The sequence below is a fragment of the Odocoileus virginianus genome, chromosome 27, assembly GCF_023699985.2.
Source record: "Odocoileus virginianus isolate 20LAN1187 ecotype Illinois chromosome 27, Ovbor_1.2, whole genome shotgun sequence".
NCBI lineage: Eukaryota > Metazoa > Chordata > Mammalia > Artiodactyla > Cervidae > Odocoileus > Odocoileus virginianus.
This window is the reverse complement of record NC_069700.1, coordinates 36,311,910-36,337,288: the sequence shown is the minus strand read 5'-3', so window position 1 is coordinate 36,337,288 and position 25,379 is coordinate 36,311,910. Positions and strand designations below refer to the sequence as shown.

General features: G+C 46.0%; 2 protein-coding genes across 11 annotated transcripts in view; both read left to right on the top strand.

Moving 5' to 3' along the window:
* Positions 1-14,085, top strand: part of GCLC (glutamate-cysteine ligase catalytic subunit) — a 40,038-nt gene extending 25,953 nt beyond the window's left edge. The window contains exons 5-16 of one of the 3 annotated variants that reach the window (XM_070456669.1): positions 1,197-1,255; positions 1,355-1,488; positions 3,329-3,403; positions 3,875-3,991; positions 5,199-5,337; positions 5,759-5,871; positions 6,088-6,180; positions 6,478-6,582; positions 10,969-11,050; positions 11,128-11,231; positions 11,320-11,440; positions 12,480-14,085. In XM_070456669.1, coding sequence (XP_070312770.1) covers positions 1,197-1,255; positions 1,355-1,488; positions 3,329-3,403; positions 3,875-3,991; positions 5,199-5,337; positions 5,759-5,871; positions 6,088-6,180; positions 6,478-6,582; positions 10,969-11,050; positions 11,128-11,231; positions 11,320-11,440; positions 12,480-12,691 — 1,354 coding nt within the window. In that variant the 3' untranslated portion in view covers positions 12,692-14,085. Of the gene's footprint in view, positions 1-1,196; positions 1,256-1,354; positions 1,489-3,328; positions 3,404-3,874; positions 3,992-5,198; positions 5,338-5,758; positions 5,872-6,087; positions 6,181-6,477; positions 6,583-10,968; positions 11,051-11,124; positions 11,232-11,319; positions 11,441-12,479 lie in introns of all 3 variants that reach the window. The other 2 variants (XM_070456668.1, XM_070456670.1) reach the window with 2 other exon arrangements.
* Positions 14,086-21,600: 7,515 nt separating this feature from the next.
* The window catches only part of LOC110149594 (SLA class II histocompatibility antigen, DQ haplotype D alpha chain-like), a 40,956-nt gene continuing 37,177 nt past the window's right edge, over positions 21,601-25,379 (top strand). For 6 of the 8 annotated variants that reach the window (XM_070456662.1, XM_070456661.1, XM_070456660.1 and 3 more), the window contains exon 1: positions 21,601-21,778. In XM_070456662.1, the coding sequence (XP_070312763.1) occupies positions 21,679-21,778 (100 nt within the window). In that variant the 5' untranslated portion in view covers positions 21,601-21,678. The remainder of the gene's footprint in view (positions 21,779-25,379) is intronic. The other 2 variants (XM_070456666.1, XM_070456667.1) reach the window with 2 other exon arrangements.

Below are 25,379 nucleotides of genomic sequence, written 5' to 3'. Positions count from 1 at the left end.
CTCACTTTTGTCCTGAACCCGGGCTCCTGACCTAGAGTTAGGGACCTGTGGCAGCTCAGGGTTCATTCCTGTAACACGTCTGCACACGTGCTACGCGCGGAGTCTTTGGGGAAGAGGAGGACACAGGAGCTTAGTTCCCAGTGTTAGGGCTAGAGTGTGCCAGGGAGAACATGGAGATGGTCAGCTGCAAGGAAAGGAAGGTTATGTCCCAAGGTGGCAATGCCCGACAGAGGAGGGTACTTCTGACCGAGAGCGGAGGCGTTACGCAGCGCAGACAGCAGCCCTGCCTGGTGAAACCATAATGCGAGCCACACATGTCATTTTAATAGTAATCTAGTAGCCATGTTAAAAAAGTAATAAAAAATAAACTACATTTATAGCTATATCCAACTCGAGGGCTTCCCTGGAGGCTCACAGGGTAAGGACTCTGCCTGTAAGGCGGGAGACCTAGGCTTGACTCTGGTCCGGAAGGTCCCCTGGAGAAGGGCATGGCTACCCACTCCATCTTCTTGCCTGGAGAATCCCATGGACAGAGGAGCCTGGCGGGTTACAGTCTGTGGGGTCGCAGAGTTGGACACAGTTGAGTGACTAATGACACACACATATCCAACTTGCAATCAGTATTTTTAAATTACTAGTAAGTTTTACTTTATTTCTAAACCAAGTCTTCAAAATCTGCTGTGAGTTTGCTCTCAAAGCACTTTTTTTAAGGACTGGCCACATGTTCAGTGCTCACAGCCATAGCGTGCTTGGGGGCTTCTGGATCAGACAAGGTGGGTGATTAGATGGTGTTAAGGCGCAGATTGGATGGGGGAAGTGACGAGGTACCGGGGTCCCGTGAGGCGCAGGGAATGTGAGGACCTCAGCTCGGCTCAGGTTTTGGAATTAACATGGAAAATGTTAGAAACATAGCGTGAGGCCAGACCACGGCAGACCTTGAACACTTGAGCTCGGTTTGGTGAGTCACACAGAGTCAGGGATGGGGGCTTGGACAGGAGAGAGGGTGACGTTCTCAAGCAGGAGCCCACAGGCGAGGCTGCAGGAAATCCATCCGTCTCGGCGCATGTGATTTTTCTGTAGGGCTGCCTTGGGGGACTTGTCTGAGGGAGGAGCCGGCCCGCGTAGCCTGTATTATCAAATTCTTCTGCATGAGGGTTTTTGGGCGGCCTGCTCAGGATGTTTGTCATCTGTTTCAGCACGCTCACCAGGAACATCCGGCACCGGAGGGGCGAGAAAGTGGTCATCAACGTGCCCAGTGAGTCCGCGGGCGGGGAGGGGGCGGCCCTGCCCGCTGCGGATGCCGGCTCTCACTCACGCCCTGCTCTCCTCTTTCTCTCTGGTTTTATCACTGCAGTCTTTAAGGACAAGAACACCCCAGCTCCATTTATAGAGACTTTTCCTGAGGACGAGGAGGCCGCGAAGGCCGCTAAGCCCGACCACATTTACATGGACGCCATGGGCTTCGGGATGGGCAACTGCTGCCTGCAGGTACCGTGCAAAGACCCAGAGAGGCGAGCTGCCCCCCATTTCTGTTCATTACCTTCTTTTCTTGAGATGCGCGTGTTTGGTTTTTAAAATTTTCCTCAGGTTGAAATATTATTGTAACTAGTGACATCTTTCTGAAACCCACTGAGGTTATGTTGGTAAATTCATTGGAAGGTATCTCTGAATAGAATTTGCAAAATCTTCAGTTCACTGCAAAAACACAGCTGCTTAACATGTAGAATGTTCCAGGGTCACTGTCTCAGCTCTTTCTGTGCCTAATTTTTGCTGCCATCTAGTGATGGGTTAGCTTTGAGATTGTAAACACTGCTCAGATCTTAGTTTCTGAAAATGAACCCTGGATGCACCCCAGTGAGTTTATGGTCCAAGAGAAGGATTGTTTGGACTTTAAACTCCTATCTTCCTGTAAGGCTGTATAGTGGTATAAAAAGAATAAATATTTAACAGCCCTGGTTTGCCTTGCCCCTGGCTGTTTCACAGGACACGGAAGAGCCTCTCTTTTAATGACGTGATTAAAACTGCCCCCGGGTCTAATCTGATTGCTGGTGCCTGTGGCAGTGATGCTTCCCCATCCCATAGGAGATCTGTGGGGGATCCCTCCGGCTGCCCGCGAACCCACCATCCAGGCTTTAGCTGTCATCTCTCGGGCACTTGGCTAACTCCTTTCCCTTCTTCTGGCCTCAGTTTTCTCATCATAAAAGAAGAGTTTATATTACGGCCCCTTCTAAGTGTGACTGAGCTCACACTCTTTTGTTGTTTTTAGTAACAGCAGTACTGGTTTCAGTCTTCAGTTTGTTTACAATCATGTCGGGACCTTCCTGGTGGTCCAGGAAAAGACCACCTTAAGGTTAAAGACCAGGTTAAGAATTCGCCTGCCAGCGCAGGGGGACACAGGTTCGATCCTAGTCCGGGAAGATCCCACATGCCTCAGGGCAGCTGAGCCTGTGCCCTGCAACATGAGAAGCCGCTGCCGTGAGAAGCCCATGCACAGCAGCAAAGGCCCAGAGCAGCCAAAAACAAGTAAATAAAAATATTAAAAAATAAAATGTTAGAAGTAGGAGTGGCACAAAACTAGATGTTTCAAACTGAAAATCTCCGGTGAAAAGGGGAGCCTCACTGTTATCTAAGGAGATTGTGTCCAGTTCCGATGACTTGGCTGGCTGGAGCACCGTGAAGCCTGGCCCCACGGGAGGTGGCCCTGCTCTGCACACACAGCTGGTGACCCTGTGTCCCACCATCTCGGGCAGCTTCACACAGAGGCACGCCTGCCTGCACCTGGATCTCAGATGCATTCATTTTTACAGCTATGTATAATCAGAATTGAATGTGAGAGTCAGATGTATCCATGCTAAGTGTGTTTAAGTAACCATGGCCGAGGATCTCATTCCCCCCCGTTTTTCCCGACTCACTGATGTAAGTGGTATAAAGCGTGTCTGCCAAACAAACCTAGGTCATGAGTTTCCTTCCAGCTAGGCACACTGCATAAAAAAGGAGACTTTTTGACTTTTGACTGCATATCTGCTTAACTATCTTAATTACAAATATTTCTGAAGAGAGCCATTAAACTCTAGAACTTAACAGTGTATGGCTTTAAAATTGTAGCATACTTAACATTAGAACATGGTTATTTATATCCCATGCAAACATTATTAAAGCCATATTCTAGACAAGTTCATCCCAGACAGCTTTTAAAACTGGCTTCAGTGTTGGGATCAGTGGAATGACCTCACATGCCATGAGCATCAACCTTCCTTCTCCGGACTGGCTCCTTGGGGAGGATGGTGGTGGTTTTGTATTATTGTTTAATAATCTGATTCTTAAACAGGTAACGTTCCAAGCCTGCAGCATATCTGAGGCCAGATACCTTTATGATCAGTTGGCTACCATCTGCCCAATTGTTGTAAGTAGAAATCACACCTAATTTTAACTACTCTTTTGTATCAGATGAAGACTGCATGTGCAAAATTTGCTGACCGTGTGCTATTTAAGTCCAGTTAAGACTTCATTTAGAACTGAACTAACACAACTAGTATGCAGACGTGGAGCTCATGGGTAAGCGTCTAAGCTGAAGAGTTTAGCAGTGCTTTAGCTAGCGAGGCATTTATGTGTTAAACGTCAAGTTCAAGCGTAGCTGTCTTCCTTCTCTCATCCTGTCCTCACCGTCTAGAGACGATGATTCAAGGAAGCGGAGGCCAGGGCTGGAGTCACTCCCACTGTCCTTCCCCAGGAACAGGCAGGCGCAGTACACGTGCTAGAGCCCGCAGGGGTGGCGTAAGCTGGTGCTTCTAGACCAGGGGTAACTGCACGGAGCCTTCTTCAGCGTGTTGGTGACACTTTGACCTTGCAGATGCTGACTTCTGTTTGTTCCTAGATGGCTTTGAGCGCTGCGTCGCCTTTTTACCGAGGCTATGTGTCAGACATTGATTGTCGCTGGGGCGTGATTTCTGCATCTGTAGATGATAGAACTCGGGAGGAGAGAGGACTGGAGGTGGGAACGCTTTTCCTTATTAGCCTTTTGAATCCAGCAGGTGAAGTGGGGGTCTTGTCACCACTCACAGTGTTGAAGTCTCCTTTAAACCGATTTTATCCTGAGTGGGTTAGTCACACATGGAAGAAGCTGACAGCTTATCAGCCTGTCTGTGGCTTTATGGTGTGTTTGGGGTGAGAATGTGGGAAATGTGGTTTGGTTGGAGGGGGGAGGGCGGTGCCAAGTTAATCTCCATCATTTGTTGAGATCTGTGTCTGTTTGCCCTCTAAAATTGGTAGAACAGTTTTTCTTTATTTTGGAAGTCAGTGCTGACGGCTGTTTTTACCATAAAGCTTTTTGGCGCTACCTGAGTGCTTTGTCTATGGCGCTTTCTCTGCTGGGGAAAGCGTAATCTGTTGTCAGAGTCCTTGGCCCCTTACAAAGGGTGAGTTTTGCCTAAGAAGGGTAGGTTTGTGCCTCTTGTTTGCATGTTGAACTCTGACCCTGCATCTCTCCAACCAAGAGTGTGCATCAGAACCGCCTGTAGAGCTTTTTAAAAATACTCACTCAGCCCTGCCCACCCACAGACCCAGTGAGCAGAGAAAGCCCAGAGCTGAGGCGCAGACGTGCGTGTTAGTAGAGGGTCCTCACAGGCGAGTCTCATGGTCCTGACCAGGGCTGCGCCGCTGCTGCTCTGGTCTCTATGTAATTGTTCATAAATTGTTGACCATGCTTTCTGAGTCGAAATAAGCTTTAGAGCAGAAATTTTAATGGTTTAAACCAAATTTTTTGGTTTACATTATGAAAGTGTTAGTGGCTCAGTCATGTCTGGCTCTCTGCAGCCCCATGGACTATAGCCCACTAGGCTCCTCTGTGCCTGGGGTTTTCCAGGCAAGAATACACTGTGGGTTTATATTTTTGCTCTCAACATGGGCATTTTCTAGTCTTAATAATAATGGTGATCCACTTGTAAAAAAAAAAAAAAAAAAAGGAATATATATATTTAACTCAGATCTGAGAACAGATTAAATTGTCTCCAAATTTTTTTTTTTTTTCTAATTCTAATACTTTTCAGGGTTAATAGCTATTTTTCAGGATCTCATGTTCAGGTTGGACACTTTTAGGTAATTGTTTGTAAAGTATATAAGCTTCTAATATAATTACTTGGGATATTAGTTTATTTCCACATCACTTTATATGGCATTCATTTGCATTTTTTCAATTTTAGCCACTGAAGAAAAACCACTATAGGATCAGTAAGTCCCGATACGATTCGATAGACAGTTACTTATCTGAGTGCGGTGAGAAATACAATGACATTGACCTGACAAAAGACAAAGAAATCTACGAACAGCTGTTGCAGGAAGGTAAGCCTCCATTCCCCTTGTCTAGATTTGACTGTAAGCCTTTAGTTCTTCAACACTCTCTTAAACTCCTTTGCTGACTCCCATCTGGCTTCTGTTTTTAATGTGAGGTCTCTGAACTTTTCTTATGAGGCTGTTTGCCCTAAAGTTTCAAGTCCCAAATACTTGTGAGAGCTTAACTTGTAGCAAAAAGAACTGACTTTGGAGGTGTGTCCCTGAGATCCCCACGGGCATCGTTTAAGGGGTGAACACAACTCCGACACTCCCCTCGGGTCTGCAGGATAAACTCGGGGCAACACAAGAATCCTGCACAACCCAGCGTCTCCTAAGGTCCTAGCTGCCTTTCTTCAACCCCCCGAGCTGTCTGCCGTCCCCGGGGCGTGGAGAGCGGCTCTGGAGTGAGCCTGGTGTGACCTCTCCGCAGGCCTCGACCACCTGCTGGCCCAGCACGTGGCGCACCTCTTCATCAGAGACCCGCTGACTCTGTTTGAAGAGAAAATCCACCTGGATGATGCCAACGAGTCCGACCACTTTGAGGTACCTGCAGCGAATGCTTTAAAAATAACATGCCTGCTACTTTCAGCGTCACTGATGTGTCCCCTCACTTCTGTTAAATGCTCGCTGTTTAGTTTCCTTTGTAAATCGAAGGGTATACACAGTAAATAGTCTGCTTCACATGTTAAGGATGAAATCACCTTAGGATCTTCCCAGATATGTGGAAAATTGGTTTTATTCTCTGCTTTTTGATTACAGAATATTCAGTCCACAAATTGGCAGACAATGCGATTCAAGCCTCCTCCTCCAAATTCTGACATTGGGTGGAGAGTGGAATTCCGGCCCATGGAGGTACGTGGGCTGTGGGCAGGAACCAACTCAGTTGAATAGGTTCAACTGACCGCCACCCACCCACCTGTACCCTCCCCAGAGTCTTGGGTTACCCAGGCAGCAGCACAGATCGCGTGTGTGTGCATGTCACATGCGAGCCCAGCGGCTCGGAGGACTGCTTTCCGGAAGTAGACTGTGGGCAGAGGCTTCCAGCCCCGGGTGGGGGTTAGGAGGTGATGGGAACGCTGTGACCCGCGGGGGCCCCTCAGGAGGAGCCGCTGGCACAGTGGGTCCCTGACATCTTGGCCCCACGTCCAGGTTCAGCTGACAGACTTCGAGAACTCCGCATACGTGGTGTTTGTGGTGCTGCTCACCAGGGTCATCCTGTCCTACAAACTGGACTTTCTCATCCCGCTGTCAAAGGTAAGGATGGTTTTCAGCTTAGGGCTGGCTGTGGGTATCTGGATTATCATCTGATGCTCCTTTATGTGTAATACTTGTTTCAACTCTGACCTCACTTAGACCTGTTCCTCCTTAGAAAGAGTGTTCCCCTTCCACCTTGTTTTTTTTACTTTCAAACCAAAGTTTATACTATAGATTTGGGGACCGTTTGGTGGAGACTCCTGAAAAAAAGTGCTGATGGTAGCTCCTTACTCGGCCCATTTGAAGGACATTTAGGGTTACATTTGAATAACCACTAATGTCTAGACTTTGGATTTAAGATGGTGGGAGGGGGTGCCCCCAGTGTGTTTAATCCTGTCAGCTCCCAGGCCGGTCACGACCTTGCTCAGTGCAGGGAGGGGCGCCTCAGAGGAGCTGAGCTGGGGAGGTTTCTGGAGAATGAGGATGGCAGGGCACCATCGGAAAAACAGACCTCAATCCGCCCCAGCCCAACTAAGACAAAGACGAGCTTTCTGGAAGCTGTTCAGGGCCTTGAAACAGCTCCAGGCTCTGCGGCTGCAACGCCACAGGCCCTGGGGCCATAGTCAAGTGACCATGGAGGCCTTGGGCTCCTGGCTGCAGGACCGGGCACGGAGCGGGGCCAGGAGCAGCTGCGGGCAGAGTGGGGTCTGCGGGGCTCAGGGCCAGAGCGTAGACAGCGGGGCACACTGCTTGTCCCTGCGAGCATGGAGGAGGACCAGCGCCTGCCCCCACACGCCACTCCCCCTTCCTCCGTGGGGGCCACTCCAGCCGGTGCACGAATGCACCCTGAAGAAGTCTGGAGGTCGGGCTGACCCTGCCTGCCCACTGCACCCAGGCCCAGGGTGACCGGCAGGACTCTGCGGACCCCTGTTAGCTGCGTGGGGCACCCCCTGGGGAGGCCAGACCGTGTGATGGGTCCATGAGAGCTGCTTGTCTAATTAAGCCTTTGCTTATGAATGTAAATATACTTGACCCTTGGACAACACAGGCATTATGGACTGACCTCACACAGTCAGAAAATTACATGTAAATAACAGTCAGTTCCTCCGTATCCGAGAATTCGACCTGCAGATCGTGGAGTACTGTGATGTTTACTGCTGGAGAGCACCTTCATCTAGGGGGACGTGCGTTGTTCCAGGGTCAGGTATAGATACCTGAAAGGCAGGAGAAACGTGAAAACTTTTAATAGCCTTAAAGAGAAGAGCCCATGGGCCCCCAGAGTGCATTATCCTCAGTGGAACGCGGTTAATTTGGAAACTGGAAAGAATTTTTAAAGAAATTCTCACTAATGCCCCTGAAGAAATCCTAGAGAAGAGTTGCATCTTAAATAAACAAGCCCTGTGGATCAAAGAACATTTGGAGATCAGAGGAGTTCTCAGAAACAAAGGACGTGGTCGCCACGCTTTTAAAAGTCAGTATGCTCCCCAGTAAGCGGGTGTGGTTGAAGTCACTGATTTCGGGAACCAAACTGAGATTCATCCCTGTAGGACGGCAGAGAAATGGAAATCATGGGAAAAGCAAGAGAGAAATTCTTTGAAAAGTTCAGCGTTTGTCTAATAATTAGAAGAAGAGAATGGTCTACACAAAAGATGTGTGCGAGACGATAAATGAATATAATTTTCCCCAAGTAAGAATCCATTAAGGATAAGACAGAAATAGATAAAGAAGAACCGAAATCTAGAAAGAATCTCAAAGAAAAGATCAGTTGTCCAGAAAGGAGAGGAAATGAGGCTACTTAGCTTTCTGCCAAAAAGAAGAAAAATCAGTTGGTCTCATTTCTCATCTACAACATTAAACGCTGGAAGAGATGGAGAGAAGTCTCCAGAATCCTGAAGGTAAAGAACTAGAACTGTGAACATCTCTGGCATCCGAGCTAGTCTTTAAATTCCAAGTGATTATAACAAAAAAGATTAAGTTAGAGCTCAGAGTCAGCCAGAAATCTTATCTAGCAAGGGGTCAGTGGAAGGAGGGGAATAGTAGATGCTTCTTGATGGCTGACATCTGGAGAAAGAATTTCAAAACTACTTGTCCATCTAGTCAAGGCTTTGGTTTTTCTAGTAGTCATGTATGGATGTGAGAGTTGGACTGTGAAGAAAGCTGAGCACCGAAGAATTGATGCTTTTGAACTGTGGTGTTGGAGAAGACTCTTGAGAGTCCCTTGGACATCAAGGAGATCCAACCAGTCCATCCTAAAGGAAATTAGTCCTGAATATTCATTGGAAGGACTGATGCTGAAGTTGAAACTCCAATCCTTTGGCCACCTGATGCAAAGAGCTGACTCATTGGAAAAGACCCTGATGCTGGGAAAGATTGAAGGCAGGAGGAGAAGGGGACGACAGAGGATGAGATGGTTGGATGGCATCACCAACTCAGTGGACGTGAGTTTGAGTAAACTCCAGGAATTGGTGGTGGACAGGGAAGCCTGGTGTGCTGCAGTTCATGGGGTCTCAAAGAGTCGGACACGACTGAACTGTCTGAAAGTAAGAAGAAACACTTAATGGTTAGAAATAGGATTTGTCGCCTCTAATCTCCTAGCTAAAGGGGGTGGGGAAAGGACAAAGAAAAGTTCCGGTACCACAGAAGTAGGTCTCGGGCCGTGGGCATGGTAAGACAGTATGCCCAAGAGAGCATACGATGGTGAAAATAAGATGAAGACAAATTTGAGTAGACTATATTCTCCTATTCAAATACTGAAAGTAGTGATCTAAAATAGCAGTGTAATTTGCATAAGATACACCTAAAACAAGGACAGATGTTGACAGTAAAGTGCTCCATAATGACCTTTTAAAAAAATACAGGAATGGCAAAGTTGTAACAGAGAAATGTGAGAAAGTCTTAAATGAGATGCAGAAAGCAAGTTTGTCCACTTGCTCATCCAAGATCATTAGAGCCACGATTCTTGTTTTTTCTAACCAGAAAGCATAGCTTCTCAGGAGCATAAACGACTTTAAGGGCACCGAAGCACAGAGGGCAAGATGCTGGTCCGGGTGAGCACGCAGTCACTTGCAGCGCCTGGCAGCGTTTTCACCTGGACCGCTTGTCCTCTGCGCCTCGGTGTGCAGGTGCAGAGGGGATCGCGGGCCGTCCCGAGGCCATGTCAGGACGGTGGAGTAGACCACTTACTAGAGAAGCTGTCCTGTTACCTAGTAACTGACAGGTCACACACTCAGAGGAAGAGAAAAGCCAGAGAGGACGTAAACGACACGCTCCACAAGCTTGGCTGTGTCATTTGTACCACAGATCTCATACCGCACACGCCTTTTGAATGCCCTGAGGAAGAATATCAAAAGTTAATCAAGGAAAATACAGTAAGTCACGCTTCCACCAAAACTCATCAAGAAAATGTTCAGGAAAAATTTAACTGTTGGAAATTTTAAGTTGTTTTCCTAATAGGTTCTACATTAAATCAAAATTAGAACTGTAGGTTGTATAGGAAAATGATGCTGGCAAAGCTGGGCTCAAGGAAAAAACCGTAGCTTTAAATGCTTTAACAGAAAGATTAAAAATAAACCTAAGTAGTCAAATTAAGAATCTAAAGAGCAGTATTAAAAATAGACTGAAAAAGGAATTTCTAAAAGCAGAAATTACAGCTGTTGATCTTTGTGACTTTTTGTCAAGACTAAGAAAAATACAAGTGTTGACTAGGATTGAAGCCAGACGTATGAAGATTATTATTTGAACATGTTTCTAGAACCATCTATATTAATCTGAAGGTCATATGTACCTTAAAAAAAAAATAAATAACTGTAGGAATTAATGAGTGTGAAGGGCAAAGCTGAGGGATCCAAGACTTTGCCCCAGCTGTCCCTTCCAGTGTGACCTCTGACTTGTGTCCATTTTGTATATTGGAGTGTCCCCTACGATTTCATTATATTGATTGAAATAAATGAAGAATTCACGAAGAGGGAGCTGGGGCTCCCGAGGGAGTGGGCAGAGCCCCAGGCGGGCAGGCAGCGTTGGCGGCCTGCCTACTGCCAGGTGGTGGGGTGAGGCAGCAAAGCCCTGGGGGCAGGGAGGACAGAGGGCCCCCCACCCCCAAGGCAGCAGGGCCTCTGCGCTTCCCTCCAGCTGTGAGCTGGGACCGCCCGGTGCCTCCCCAGCACTGTACATTCCCCCCAGGCTTTCGCAGGCAGCCTCCACACGTGTAAGTTTCACGTGGATTTCTAAGGCGCGCCTCTCTTCAAGTTGCCCTGTTATGGAAAAGCGCGTCCCAGGCTGGGGTTGAGGGACAGGACCCCACGTGACTGTGCAGCCTCTCTGGCCGCAGCCAGCGCTGAGGGGTGGGAAGGTTCATCACAGGCGGGTCCGCGGCCCCACCCCTGTGGGAGCAGGAGTGTCCCCGATTCGGGAACATTCTGACATGGCCACGATGGTTTTCCTCCTTAGGTTGATGAGAACATGAAGGTCGCCCAGAAGCGAGATGCCGTCCTGCAGGGACTGTTTTATTTCAGAAAAGACATTTGCAAAGGTACTGCCTTTTCTTGCATTTCTGGGGGTCCCCGGAGGCCACACTGGTTGCTAACATGCCCTGCGCCCCTCCAGCAGGTGGCAACGCTGTGGTGGACGGCTGTGGCAAGGCCACAGGCAGCGCAGAGCCAGCAGCCGAGGAATACATGCTCATGACCATCGACACCATCATCAATGGCAAGGTAGGGCCCGCTTTGGCCTGTGCCCCAACTGCCTGCCCAGATCCCCCCTGCCGAGCGCCCCTGCCTGACCGCGCCCTGCTCCTCACAGGAAGCTGTGTTCCCCGGGCTGATCCCCATCCTGAACTCCTACCTGGAGAACATGGAGGTGGATGTGGACACCAGGTGCAGCATTCTGAACTACTTGAAGCTGATCAAGAAGAGAGCGTCTGGTATGGCATCCTTTGCTTTTCTTTCTTTTAAAACCAAAAATTCTCGTTAACATAGGCAGAACCTCACAGTCTTAAAATACTCGGTTTTTAAAGTGGTCTTTTATTAAAGTCTGCACCATCCTAAATCAATGCTCTTTTCCAGGTAGTACCGTCTCTGCAGTTACATACACCTTGTTGTCTTTGACAGTCACCTTTGAATCAGCAGCACATTTTCTCTTACTGGTTCATAAACTAGTGTTGCATCTATAACCTGATGGCGTTCATTTTATCACCTAAAATTGTATGTGGGTAGTTTGTCATTAATGCTCAACTGTGTGCGCTCTGCAGCATCCTGGACTCTCTATAGTGAGTCTAAGCCAGTTCAAAGGTGAACTAACTAAGTACACAGCTTGAACTCAGGCCCTCTAGCCTGCCTCCCTGTAGGGCCGCCCAGGGACCCCTGCTTTCTCAGCTTTGAGATCCCAGTGGCCAGGGAGCCGTCAGCTGTGACTAAGAGGACAACGGCTTGTGTATTTTGCTTGAGGCTTCTGTACGGTTTCCAGAGCCAAGAGGATAACCCCCCAAGTGCTGTCTCTGCGGGTTTCTCTCTGAGCGCATCTACTCACTATTCTGTGTCCCTCTTTGATCAGGTCGCTCTGGGGAACACAGAGCCCCCCCATCCAGGGCAGTCTGACACTGGCAGGCCTGGCTGGATGGGAGGACACGGACTAGTCAACATACGTTGGCTCCTGTGTCTTAGGGCGGGCGGCGTCCCCGTATGGGTGGCACCTAACAGGTCTCATAGCAGCAGGACACATGTGTTCTCGCTGCCTGCCTGCATCATGAAACCCTGCCCAGGAGGAGTTCTTCAAACAAGGTGAAAAACGTCTTGTTCCCAGCCCGGGCCGTGTGGCTCGGCCCCGACGCCACTCTTGATTCTTCTTCAGGGTTGTGTTGTCTAGCCGCTAAGTGTCAACTTACTAAAGATAAAAACCAAACCCAACAAATAAAAAAATATTACTAAGTTGTCATTTTAAAAAAAATTATTTTTCTCCCCCAGGAGAATTAATGACAGTTGCCAAATGGATGAGGGAGTTTATCGCAAAGCATCCCGACTACAAGCAGGACAGTGTAATAACTGACCAGATGAACTATAGCCTTCTTCTAAAGTGTAATCAAATCGCAAACGAATCATGTGAGTGCCCAGAGTTACTCGGACCAGCGTTTAGGAAAGTAAGGTACAGTGGAAGCAAAACCGACTCTCCCACCTAGACACCCTGCAGGACGAGAAGCCCTTCCCCGCGTTCCCGGAGAACTGACGGCTGGACCGGCTGTGTGCGCTGTGTGAAGAGCGGGTGGTAATAGCGCGCTGCCCTGGCAGAAGTGGGTCTCAGCAGACCTAGAGTTTATACAGTGTACATGTACATAGTAAAGTATTTTTATGATTAACAATGTATTTTAATAACATTGTATCTAAGGTTCTTCGTGAGCTGGCTTGTACATTTTTCAATTCTGACTCTGGAGCAACTACTGTCTGAAGCAGTTTTGTAAATGTAACTTACCGGTAACTGTACTATATCTGCATTCCAGAGTTTAAAATGTTTACTGTAAATTTTGGCTTTTTTTTTTTTTTTTTTTTTAAGACATTAACCTAGTACCTGATTCACTGAACATTCTGTCACTTTACCTTAAGAACAGGTTGTCCTGCTCATTTCCTTTGCATCATCTCCTTTGGCATATGTGTAAAATCACTTTTGAATCCACCAAAGTGCTTCAAGGGGAAGCTTGGGGTTCTGGCGCCTTATCTGTGACAATTCTCTCGTAATTTGAATAGCTAATCCTTTGGTAACCCTGTCCCAGGCTTTCCCTACTAAAACAAAACCCATTGAACTGATGGTACTTTTTATCCACATTTGCTAATTTGGTGTTAAGGTTAAAGACAACTCTGGAAGAAGAAAGACTCTGAGTTCACATGTAGTCATTATTGGGGTTTTTGTTTTTTTTTTAAGGAAAAAAATGGGGAATATCGTCTTTCTCCTTGTACACAACAAAACTAATATCAAAAATGCCACCAGCTCTTCTCTTGTGGCCTCTGTTTTTTTTCTGATTGCTGCTGTCTACTTAAATTTTCAAATCAAATGCAGTTGCTGAAGTTTTTGTTAATTTTTCTCTAGTTTCCAATAAGCATATTATAAACATTCTTCTAAAAGCCATTCATTCTAGATTTTACCCAAGGAATATTCTGCATACTACTTAGCTTATCTGCAAAAATCATGATATGCACTAAGTTTTGTGAATCAGGACCCTAAATGTTTAATTGTAAATAATTTAAGTTGCACACAATTGTTAGAGCTTTTTTGTTGAATTTCTTTTCCAATTAATTAAATGTCTTAACTGCTTCTGAAATAACTATGTATAGTAGATTATGCAGACCTTTACAGGCATAAATATTTAAACTGTCATGCTTATTTTAAGAAATTGCCATAAAGCTTCAGCTAAGCCTGTTTATGTACTAGAGTTTGTGCTATATTTCATACATGCATTTTGGAGGATAAAAGAATGCCTGTTTTTCCTTTGCAATTTGCTTATGTAAATTCAGGTTGTAAAAAGGCAGTAAAATGTTTGTGGTATGAGGAAATAAAAGAATGGAATTGGCATTGTGAAAACTCTTGAAAGTGTGAGTTCTGCAACTAATCAGATAGTGGTGGATTTTTTTTTTTTTTTTAATTAGCCCAAGTACGCCAGAAGGTGATTTCTTCATCATGCTCCATCCTCAGCTCTTTCTAGAAAGAAGCACAGTGATGAGAACAGATGCCCGGCCTTCCCAGGAGCCCTCAGCACTGTGGGGTGGGCAGCAGTGACCCCCAGACATGAATTTTCCTTTTATTCCAAACCATCACCGTGCTGGATCGGTGATCACGTGGTGAATTACAGGCAAGTAACTCAGGTGCTGTGTGCACAGTGGTGAATCCACTCAGACCGGCTCAGCAGGCCTGGCAGACAGCCATTGCCCACCCACATCTTCACACACACACCTCTCACCTACCCCCAACCCCTAGTTCATCTGGTCCATCCACTTTTCTCAACTTCACCTGCTGGTCTGCTTTTATTTATCTGAATGATCCTAGGGCAGGCTCGCTGTCAAACGAATCTGCATACACGTCTCTGAAGTGCGCCCCGACTCAGTGGGTCCGGGGTGAGGGCCCGTAGGCAACGCCGATGCTGCTGGTCTGTGGACCGTGTTGAGAACCAAGGACTTAGATCACTCCTGCACCTCAGACACACATCCGTTCCAAGTGTCGGCTGACACTGATCTTTCATGTGTATCTGAAAATCAAATAGCAGCACCGTATCTCTGTCCTAGACAAAGCATCACCTTTTCCTCCTGAGCATAGCTCAGGGTTCAGGCTTTGGGAGCAAAACAATAAACAAACTCTTTGAGATAAGCAGAGTGCCTTGTCCTTGGTGGAAATAGCATTGGCTGAGCCCAGACACTCACTCAGAACACAGCTGGCCCTTACTTGACCCAAGTCTCCTGGATTCACAAGAGGTTTCCAAACAAAACCTGCGAAGGAGGCTTCTCTGGTGTCTCAATGCTGACAAGCCCTCCTGCCACCGCAGGAGACACGGGTTTTTGATCCATGATCCAGGAAGATCCCGCGTGCCACGGGACAGCTAAGCCCGAGAGCCACACGGCCCTCGGGACACGACTGAGCCCGCCGCCCTGAAGCCGGCGCTGTGCAGCAAGAGACGCCGCCACAGTGCGAAGCCCGCGCCACAATCGGGGAGCAGCCCCCGCTTGCCACAACTAGAGAAAAGCTTGTGCAGCCCTGGAGACTCAGCACTGGAAAAAGCACATAAAATTTACAAAGAAGCCCGTTAGGGACTTTCCTGGCGGTCTCGTGTTGTTTAAACCCCAAGCTTCTGAGGCAGGGGGCTCGAGTTCGATCCCTGGTCAGGGAACTAAGATCCCGTGTGCCTCGCGGCCCGGCCCGGCCCCAGGTCTGCCACCCGGGCCCTGGCTGTCGGCGAGCCTTTCTGTCTCTGGAGGGAGCTGGCCCAGGCCACTGCCTTCTGAACTAGCACCTACACAGAAGTTAACTAAGAGTGCAAAGTGTGGAAACCCAGCATGAGGCCATATCTCTGCGGGTTTCTTGGGGATCCTGCAGAGAGAAAATGTGACAGCATCCTTCAAGCACTGGTGGTGTCAGATGTGGGGGGAAGGGACGTGGGGCTCCAGGGCGTCAAGTTTCCCTGCTGGGGAAGGGGTCCTTCTCAGAACTACAGGGGCTGTTTTAACGGCAGGGTTCTTAGGGGTGCTGCTAATAAACTTTCCGTTTAGATTAAGGCTCCCCGCGCCTACGTTCCCTGAAGATAAGCCACTGAGATCTACCAGCTGCTCTCTCTTCATTATGCTTTTGTGTAAATATTTAACATTCCCTGTAAATGCTTCTGAACATGTATGCCAAGTGATATCTAGGGAAGTGTAAATTAGAAGGGAACCACTGTCTGGACTGGACGTGAGGAGGCCTTAGCTGGTGACCTTGGCTGGGAAAGATGCGCTCCTCAGACTCCAGTAAGTCTACACACAAGTTCTGTTCACGTTCTGAACATGTTCCTAAGTCCAACAAAGTTACCCTAGATGCCCAACTAACAAAATTGGCTATATAGTACTGTACAGTAATATGTTTGTAATACTTACCACACAAATAATACATGAAAAAACAAACACAAAAGATAAAACATTTTTAATCTTACAGTACAGTCTTTGAAAAGGACTGCAGTACAGGACAATAGCTGGCTTACATCCACGGGCTGGCATCAAGTGAACAGGCAGGAAGAGTTACGAGGAGGGAGAGAAGGTGGGAGATGGCAGAGCTGAAGGTTCCACAATAGAAGACAGGACAAGCTGCAGTTTCACTAAAGCCTGACTGTGATGGAAGGAATGTTTGCATCTTTGAAAGTTCAAAACTTAAAGGTTTGTACGTAGAGGATTTGCTGTATTTGCATTATGATATTATTTGTATTTATAGTAAGTGGAGGCTGAAATTGGCTGGATAGTCCCTAAAGCCCCTTTCATTCTTAGTATTTTGTGAAATGAAACATTACAAACCATGTGCGTGCATGCTAAGTCACTTCAGTCATGTCTGACACTGTGCAACCCCATGGACTGTAGCCCTCCAGACTCCTCTGTCCATGGGATTCTCCAGGCAAGAATACTGGAGTGGGTTGCCACACTGTCCTCCAGGGGATCTTCCCAACCCAGGGATTGAACTTGTGTCTCTTACATCTCCTGCATTGGCAGGGAGGTTCTTTACCACTAGCACCACCTGGGAAGCCCATGAAGTATGGAAGATACAGTAAGAGCAATAGTGCCTCCAAACTTTATTTCAAACCACATTACAAAGCTGTGGTAATCAGCATGGAATTAGTATAAAAACTGATCAGTGGAACACAATAGAGAGCCAGAAATAAATTCACATATACATGGTCAATTCAGTTCGGTTCAGTTGCTCAGCTGTATCCGACTCTTTGTGACCCCATGGACTGCAGAATGCCAGGCTTTCCTGTCCATCACCAACTCCCAGAGCTTGGTCAAACTCATGTCAGATGGTCAGGCCATCCAACCATCTCATCCTCTGTCGTCCCCTTCTCTTCCCACCTTCAATCTTTCCCAGCATCAGGGTCTTTTCAAATAAGTCAGTTCTTCACATCAGGTGGCCAAAGTATTGGAGCTTCAGTTTCAGCATCAATCCTTCCAATGAATATTCAGGACTGATTTCCTTTAGGATGGACTGGTTTGATCTCCTTTCAGTCCAAGGGACTCTCAGGAGTCTTCTCCAACACCACAGTCCAAAAGCATCAATTCTTCAACACTCAGCTTTCTTTATGGTCCAACTCTCATATCCATACATGACTACTGGAAAAAACATAGCTGTGACTATACGGACCTTTGTCGGCAAAGTAATGTTTCTGCTTCTTAATATGCTGTCTAGGTTTGTCATAGTGTTTCTTCTAAGGAGTGTCTTTTAATTTCATGGCTGCAGTCAATTAGTTTAAAACAAAAGAGCCAATACACTTTGGGGAAAGGACAGTCTCTTCAGTAAATGGTATAAGGAGAACCGGACAGCCACATGCAGAAGAATGAAACTAGACAACTATCAATAGTAACACCGTACACAAAAATTAACTCAAAATGGGCTAAAGACTTGAATGCAAGACCTGAAATCACAGACTCCTAGAAGTCAATGTAGGTGTTAAGCTTCTCGACATAGGTCTTGATGATGATGTTTTTAAATCTGACCCCAAAAGCAATAAAAATAAACAAGTAGAATTACATCAAACTAAAAGATTCTTGCACAGCAAAGGGAACCTACCAAAAATGCAAAGGCAACCTACCGAATGGGAGAAAATACTTGCAAATCATGTATCTGATAAAGGGGTTAATATCCAAAATATATTTAAAAATCCATACAACTCAATGGGGGGGGGGGGGGGACACATTAAAAATGGGCTGCGGACATTTCCCACGGTGCACATTTACCCAGTGCTGCCCTGAAAGATGCCCTGGGTACCCCGTCCTCATCAGCACCTCCCTCCTAGGACCCAAGGCATTCGGCCTGACAGAAGGAGCTGGGAAGCCTGACCACCTGCAGCCTCATTCTCTAAAAGAAGTTCCACGACCCGCTCCGCACACCAGGCCACGCCCGCCTCCGAGCTCCCAAGAACCAGAGGGCGTCCGCCCTGCTCCTGGGCTGCCCGGGTCCAGAGCGCCAGGACGCCGGGGGCGTGGAGTGCGCGGTCGGGGGGCTGCGTCTCTCCCGTTAGCGCTCCGGCTTTCCGCTCGCACCAGCTCCCCAGCGGCAGCTCGGGGGTCTCGCCTTCGTGCTCTGAAGCCCCCGCGCGTCGTCGCCGCTTCGCGCCCCTCAGTCCGCGGCGGGCGCGGCTCCGCAAGCTTCTGCAGCCAGTGTCCGGTTCTGGGCCCGGCGGCCAGCAGGCGGCGCGCGACACTTATTGGCGCAGAAAAGGGGTTTTTTTTTTTTTTTTTTTTTGTTGTTGCTGTGGTTATAGTTAGTTTGTTGGTTTTTTCTTTGTTTTTTTTTTTTTGTCCCCGGATCATCTTTAAGCATCTTCCTGGTGGTCCAGTGGCTAAGATTCCGAGCTCCCAATGCAGGGGGCCTGGGTTCCATCCCTGGTCAGGAAACTGGATTCACAGGCCACAGCTTAAGACCTGACACAACCAAATAAATAAATAAAAACAAATACTTTTTTAAAGTTCCTAATGGAGGACATCGCTAAAATCTCACTGGAAAGCATCCTATTAAGCCTGCTGAGGGCTGATGCAGCCTGTAAATGACACAGTCTCCTGTGGAGGATATGTGTCTTCCTTGGTAAGAAGAAATGGGACCTGTTGATCCATTCCCTGTTATTAATATTTTTCCTTAAATAGAGGAACCACTGACCTGCTTCTCACTTCAGTTTCCAGCTTAGGGCTGATAGCTTCTGAAAACTACAGAGAATATATTAAACTACTTGGACAAGAGAGAGAGAGTCTATATGCTAACTAGCTTGCCGATAATGAAGAACCCATTTTTCCCAGATGTGTTGCAACTTTCCAGGCTTCCTACAGGTGAATCCTATTCTGCGACAGTTAGTGGGACTCAAAGCATCCTGTAATGATACAAACTTCCACCTGCTTGCTGTTCAGTGAAGGTCTGTGCATGTGATACCACTTGTTTGTTCCCAAGTGTTGATTTATTGCCCACAGAAGCAAGCGTATGGTCTCATGCATTGAGAGCAGAGACTAGAAATTCTACACTGAGAACCACTTTATTCCAGAAACCAAATTAACTGCCTTTTCCTTGGGAGATAAGCTGTTACTTGAGACTTCTCTTACACAGTTGGAGCTTAGCAGCATTGCTTCTCCTCCTGCTTTCAGTGAAGAAGTTCAGCTTCAAGATCACCTTAGGGATGATGGTGTGGTGACAGTTACTGCATTGTTTTACCTGAATTGTCCTTATGTTTAATTAGTATTGAAGAAAAGTTGAGATTTATAACATTTAAAGCAGTAGATCCTGGTTACTCATAAATATATACAACCCATCCTTTTTGAAAGGAAATTTGTGTGATTTTACAAACTGTGTGTCAGATTTATATGAATAGGTTTTGGTAGTGCCCTCTTTCACGCTGCTTTGGTATGTTTGTGATAATGAATCACTTTTCCTCGGCATTCCTTCTATCCTGTCATCTAAGGTGAACCTCTGTTAGGCTTTCCACATTGTCACAACTGGTGAATTCTGAGTAAGTTATGATTCTCTGCTTGTCAAATTAAACCTAATAGTTTCCTGGTGGCCATTGCACAACTGCTGGTAGTACTGACTTATCACTGGGGTCCTGGGGACATAGATGCTCCTCAAGTCCAGGGACAATAGTGACTGCTCTTCAAGCTCTCCCTGGCCAAGAAAATTTTGAACTTTCCACAGGCAAAGAAATCTTTTTCCCAAAGTAAGTGAGACACCATTTGATTCTCTTTTGCAGGGTTCAAACTTGCACTACATTATGCTGAAAAATCTGGACTAATAACTGAGACCAATGGACTGGATTTAGGAATGTTAAGGTCACTTTTATCTTCAATAAGAAGATTTGGACAAGAGCTCTAGTGTCATTACAAAAGATCCATGCCAAGTTTGTCATTTCCAGAGGAAAGTAACAATGAAGATGAGGGGAAACTTTTGGAGGAAATAGAATTGCAGCATTGCAACTGTCTCAGTTTATATAAGATGCTGTCATTCACTAAAATGGGCCTCTCCTGGATTCACATTTCCATTGAGATGAAGTGAAAAATTTGTTTTAATCTAAGGACCCTGTTCTCTTCAGAAATTGAATGTAAATTGTTGTGAAGTAATAGCTGATCTTGTGGGGTTTGGAATCACATTTAACTTGGTTGAGTGTGGAGAGTGTCACTCACCAGATTTTCATCCTGGCAAAAGTTGTTCTTCTCCACCATTTTACTCTGTCCATCTTTGGGTAATTCAGTCACTGAGATGATGTGAGAATTCAATAAAAAGATGATACAGAAAGCCAGCTCAAAAATTGCTCAATAGATTTCAGTCATTTTAAAAATACATTTATTTATTTGGCTGCATGGGGTCTCAGTTGTGGCAAGCAGGATCTTTAGTTATGGCATGTGACTTCTTAGTTGTGGCATGTGGGATCTAGTTCCCTCACAAGGGATCAAACCTGAGCCCCCTGCATTGGGAGCATGGAGTCTTAGCCACTGGGCCACAGGAAAGTACCAGTTCTAGTCATTTTTATGGAGCATGGTGAGTTTCCTGTCACTAGATACATTAAAGCACATAAAGATGGACTGTTTATCAGAATTGTGGTAGAAAAAGAATTAATGCAGAACTTTAGATAGACAGCTTTCCTTTAAAGTCCATTCTAAATCACAGATACTGCATATATTAATATAAGATGTAATTATTAACCTAAAAGTAGAATGATATATGTAAGTCATATGATTGCCTCAAAGGAGGTAATTCATAGTTTTTTTCATAGGGTTCTGTTTACTGAACACTCTACAATGTGTTCTGAGCAACATCTGCTTGTATCTGCTTCCAGTAAAGCAAGAGAAGGGGGCATGTCCCCAGTCGAAAGAGGAGATTCAAAAATGGGAACCAGGAGGAGGGGATTAATCACTTTTTCACATAAAATACTAATTATTCTAAAGCAGAGTTGCTGATTTGAGACCTATCTCTGAGCCCCTGCAGGATGGGATTAGGACCTGGACCCTGTTACACTGTTAGTAACACACTGCAAAGGTAGCTTCAAGACCCTTCGTTGCACACAGATCACTCGCTATAAGCAGCTTTCTCTTATGTGTATTCTGGAGGTGCCACTAAAGGCAGAGGCAGCGCTGGGAGATGATCCTGAAAAACTTAGGTGACCAGCAGAGCTGGCTCACGATAGGGCCCCAATTAAAATGCTACAACTACAAACGGATCAAAATTTTAAAGCACGAAATTAAAACAATCCTCCTAAGGATTCAAAAGAGGAACTCCATACTGAATATCTGACCAGCAACTGATGATGCTAATGCGGATGAATCTGATTGGCTCGCCCAAACTGAGCCGACCCAATCCAGGAACAGAGCAATGAGTTCCTAGGTTGGTAATATTTGAGATGTGGGTGGAGAGGGATCCTAGTCCTCGCTGAGATTTTTCTGCTCCCCTGCACTTTGCCTTCTTCTCTTCTCCTGCATGGTGTGCCTTTGGTTCCCCCCAGGCTCCTGGACAGTAATTCTGCCAGTGATACTGATGGTGCTGAGCCCGCTCATGGCCTGGGCTGGAAGTAACCGAAGTAAGTGCACACCTTGGGTGGTGAGCTGCTGTGGATGGAGGCGGAGGGAGGGAGTTAGCTTCACCTCTGTGTCCAGGCCACATCCCTCAAAAATCAGCATCTTCTCCAGTGACTGCTTATCTTTATCATGAGCGCTTGCATGCAGGCTCAGTCACTTCCGTCGTGTCTGTCTCTTTGCAACCCCATGGGCTGTAGCCTGCCAGGCTCCTCTATCCGTGGAATTCTCCAGGCAAGAGTACTGGAGTGGGTTGCCATGCCCTCCTCCAGGGGATCTTCCCAACCCAGGGATCAAACTCACGTCTCCTACATCTCCTGCATCGCAGGCAGACTCTTTACCCACTGAGCCACGTGGGAAGCCTTATCTTTATCATATGAATCCTTCCACAAACAAAAGGAGCCTGGATACTTGCCCTCTTTAGGAGATCTGCCCAAGGAGCCTTCATATATACGCATATAGTCTATTTCTTCTCAACTCTCTTCTAATAAAACCTCTTCAGTCTCACATCCTATTCCCTCAGGGTTTTGAGAGGATTTAGAAATAATTTCAAAAATAATTCAAAATGATTAATAATGATTATAAATAATTTCAAAATAATTCCCATTTGTTATTCCATTTATTCTATTGAGTTATACCAGAAAATGGGAACAATCCTCTGAAAACTTTAAGGGGATTCAAAAGGAATTAGAAAGACCTCTCCTGTAAGACCCTTCTTGTGTCCTGCATGGGATCTGTGAGCTGCTTCCACTCCCCAGTATGTGAGGATGGACCAAGTGGCCTCCCCGCTGTCTCCTCTTTTTTTCAATTGAAGTATCTTTGATTTACAATATTGTGTCAGCAACTCAGCTATACATACATATATATGATACGTATATACTGGGCTCCCCGGCGGCTCAGACAATAAAGAATCTGCCTGCATTGCAGGAGATCTTGCTTCGATCCCTAGGTCGGAAAGATCCCTTGGAGAAGGGAATAGCGACCCACTCCAATATTCCTGCTTAGAGAATTCCATGGACAGAGAAGCCTGGCAGGCTTCAGTCCATGGGGTTTCAAAGAGTTGGACACAACTGAGCAACTAACACTTCCACTTTTTCAGAGTTGATTTACAATATTGAGTTGGTTTCAGGTATACATCACAGCAATTCAGTTACATATATATGTGTGTGTGTGTGTGTGTGTGTATAATATACATACATAGTATATATATATTCTTTTTCAGATTCTTTTCCCCTTTAGATCATTACAAAATATTAAGCAGCATCCTCTGTGCTATGCAGTAGGTCCTTGTTGGTTATCTATTGTCTCCCTTTCTTTCTCCCTAAACCCCGTGGTTTATAAGGCCCGTGTCCCTGGACTGGAGGTTCTCTGGCACAAGTTGGAGTTAGTTTTCCCTCATTTCTCCTGCGGTGTAAAGCACTCTGAAACTAGAGTGGGGATCCTCAGTACTCGGAATGACCCTGTAGTTAAGGAGCATCTAAGGGGCATTCTGTGACTCCGTAAAGAACTCAGGAAGAACTGAAAACCTGGCACAGGTCAGTGCTTATTGTGACTATTTTGAACCTATCCTCTCAGTTTCTGTTACATCTCCTCTTGATCTGGCCTGAACCCACAAGAAAAGATTCAACTAGTATAGAATGCATGTGTGCATGTTCAGTCACTCAGCCGTGTCTGACTCTGCAATCCTATGGACCGTAGCCCACTAGGCTCCTCTGTCCAAGGGATTCTCCAGGCAAGAATACTAGAGTGGATTGCCATGCCCTCCTGCAGGGGATCTTCCCAATCTAGGGGTCAAACCTGCATCTCTTATGTGTCCTGCATTGGCAGGTGGGTTCTTTACCACTAATGCCACCTGGGAATCTCAGGATAGAATAGACCGTATTAAATTAGGTGGCTCAGAGGTTAAAGCGTCTGCCTGCAATGCAAGAGACCCGGGTTCTATCCCTGGGTCGGGAAGATGCCCTGGAGAAGGAAATGGCAACCCATTCCAGTATTCTTGCCTGGAGAATCCCATGGTTGGAGGAGCCTGGTAGGCTACAGTTCATGGGGTCACAAAGAGTCGGACACGACTGAGCAACTTCACTTTCTTTCACTTTCACTTTCTTTATAAACCCCAAATAGTCAAATACCAGCCATTTCATATGGTTCAAACCATATACCCTGAGCAGGATGCTGAGAGTGTCAAGGCTGTTTCCATCCCACGGGGCTGAGAGCCAATAAGGAAGTCAAGGGAACTCATTACCTCTTGGAGTCTTGAGCCCAATTTTCATATGTTCATTCATCATGCCAACAGTTTTCTATAATCAGCCATCTTTGATTACCTCTCCCTCCATTTCTCTGTATTCTTTCCCCAATCATGTCACCACCATTACTGAAAATTCCCAAAGTTTGCACAAACCTTTAGCACTATAACAGACACACTGGATGAGATGAAACTTCATGAAGTGTTCCCTGTCTCTTAAAATCACCTGTGAATGTTTCTTTACAGTAGAAAGAAGAGAAAGAGGAAGTTAGTCTGAATTTCTCAGAGGATATAGAAGAGACATAAGATATAGAGACTTCCCCAGTGGCCCAGTGGTTAAGACTCCACCTTCCACTGCAGGGGGCACAGGTTTGACTCTGGCTGGGGAAACTAAGGTGTCATGATTACAAAACTGTGTTGGCGTGGGAGCCCCTTCCTGCTTTCCAGAAGCCCCACAAAGATTAATTCCCAAAACCATAAATGACAAGTACTTTTTTGAGCAACTATTATGTACTAGACTCAGTGAATTCTATTAGAATAATATAGAAAAGTCCACTAAGATCATGGAAGTTACCTAATGATGAGAAAGAAAGACAACAACCCAATAAACATGGAACGAAGAAAAACATTTGAAACAGTAGTAAATGCTGTGTGTGTGTGTATATATATATATATATATATATATATATATATATATATATTATATGTGATGAGTGAGTGTGGGTGTGTCTGACTCTTTGCCACACTATGGACTGTAGCCAACCAGGCTCCTCTGTCCCTGGGGTTCTCCAGGCAAGAATACTGGAGTGGGTTGCCATTCCCTTCTCCAGGGGATCTTCTAGACCCAGGGATGAAATGCAGGTCTGCTGCATTGCAGGCGTATTCTTTACTGTCTGAGCCATATATATATATATATATATATATATATATATATAGAGAGAGAGAGAGAGAGAGAGAGAGAGTATCCATCTGACTTCAGTGCAAGTGTCTAGGGAGCTTTCCCTGAGAAAGTGACATCCAATAAATGATGAGAAGAAAACAATCATGAGAAATATCTAAAGGACAAATACTCCAGGAACCAAGGGAAAGACAGAAATATGGGAGGATGTTTGCTATGTTTAAGGGGCAGAAAGAAGGTTTGAGCAGCTGAAACAGATAAAGCAGGTGGGGGAATGGAATAAGATGACGTTGGAGAGAAAGTCAGGAGCCAAATCATGTTAGGCCCCAATGGCCATGATGAGAAATTTGACTTTTATTTACAGAGATACTGTAGGGAAGCTACTAAGGGAAGTTACAAACTGAGTCCATTTGTATATTTTTTAATATTTATTTACTTATTTGGCTGCGCTGGATCTTAATTGTGG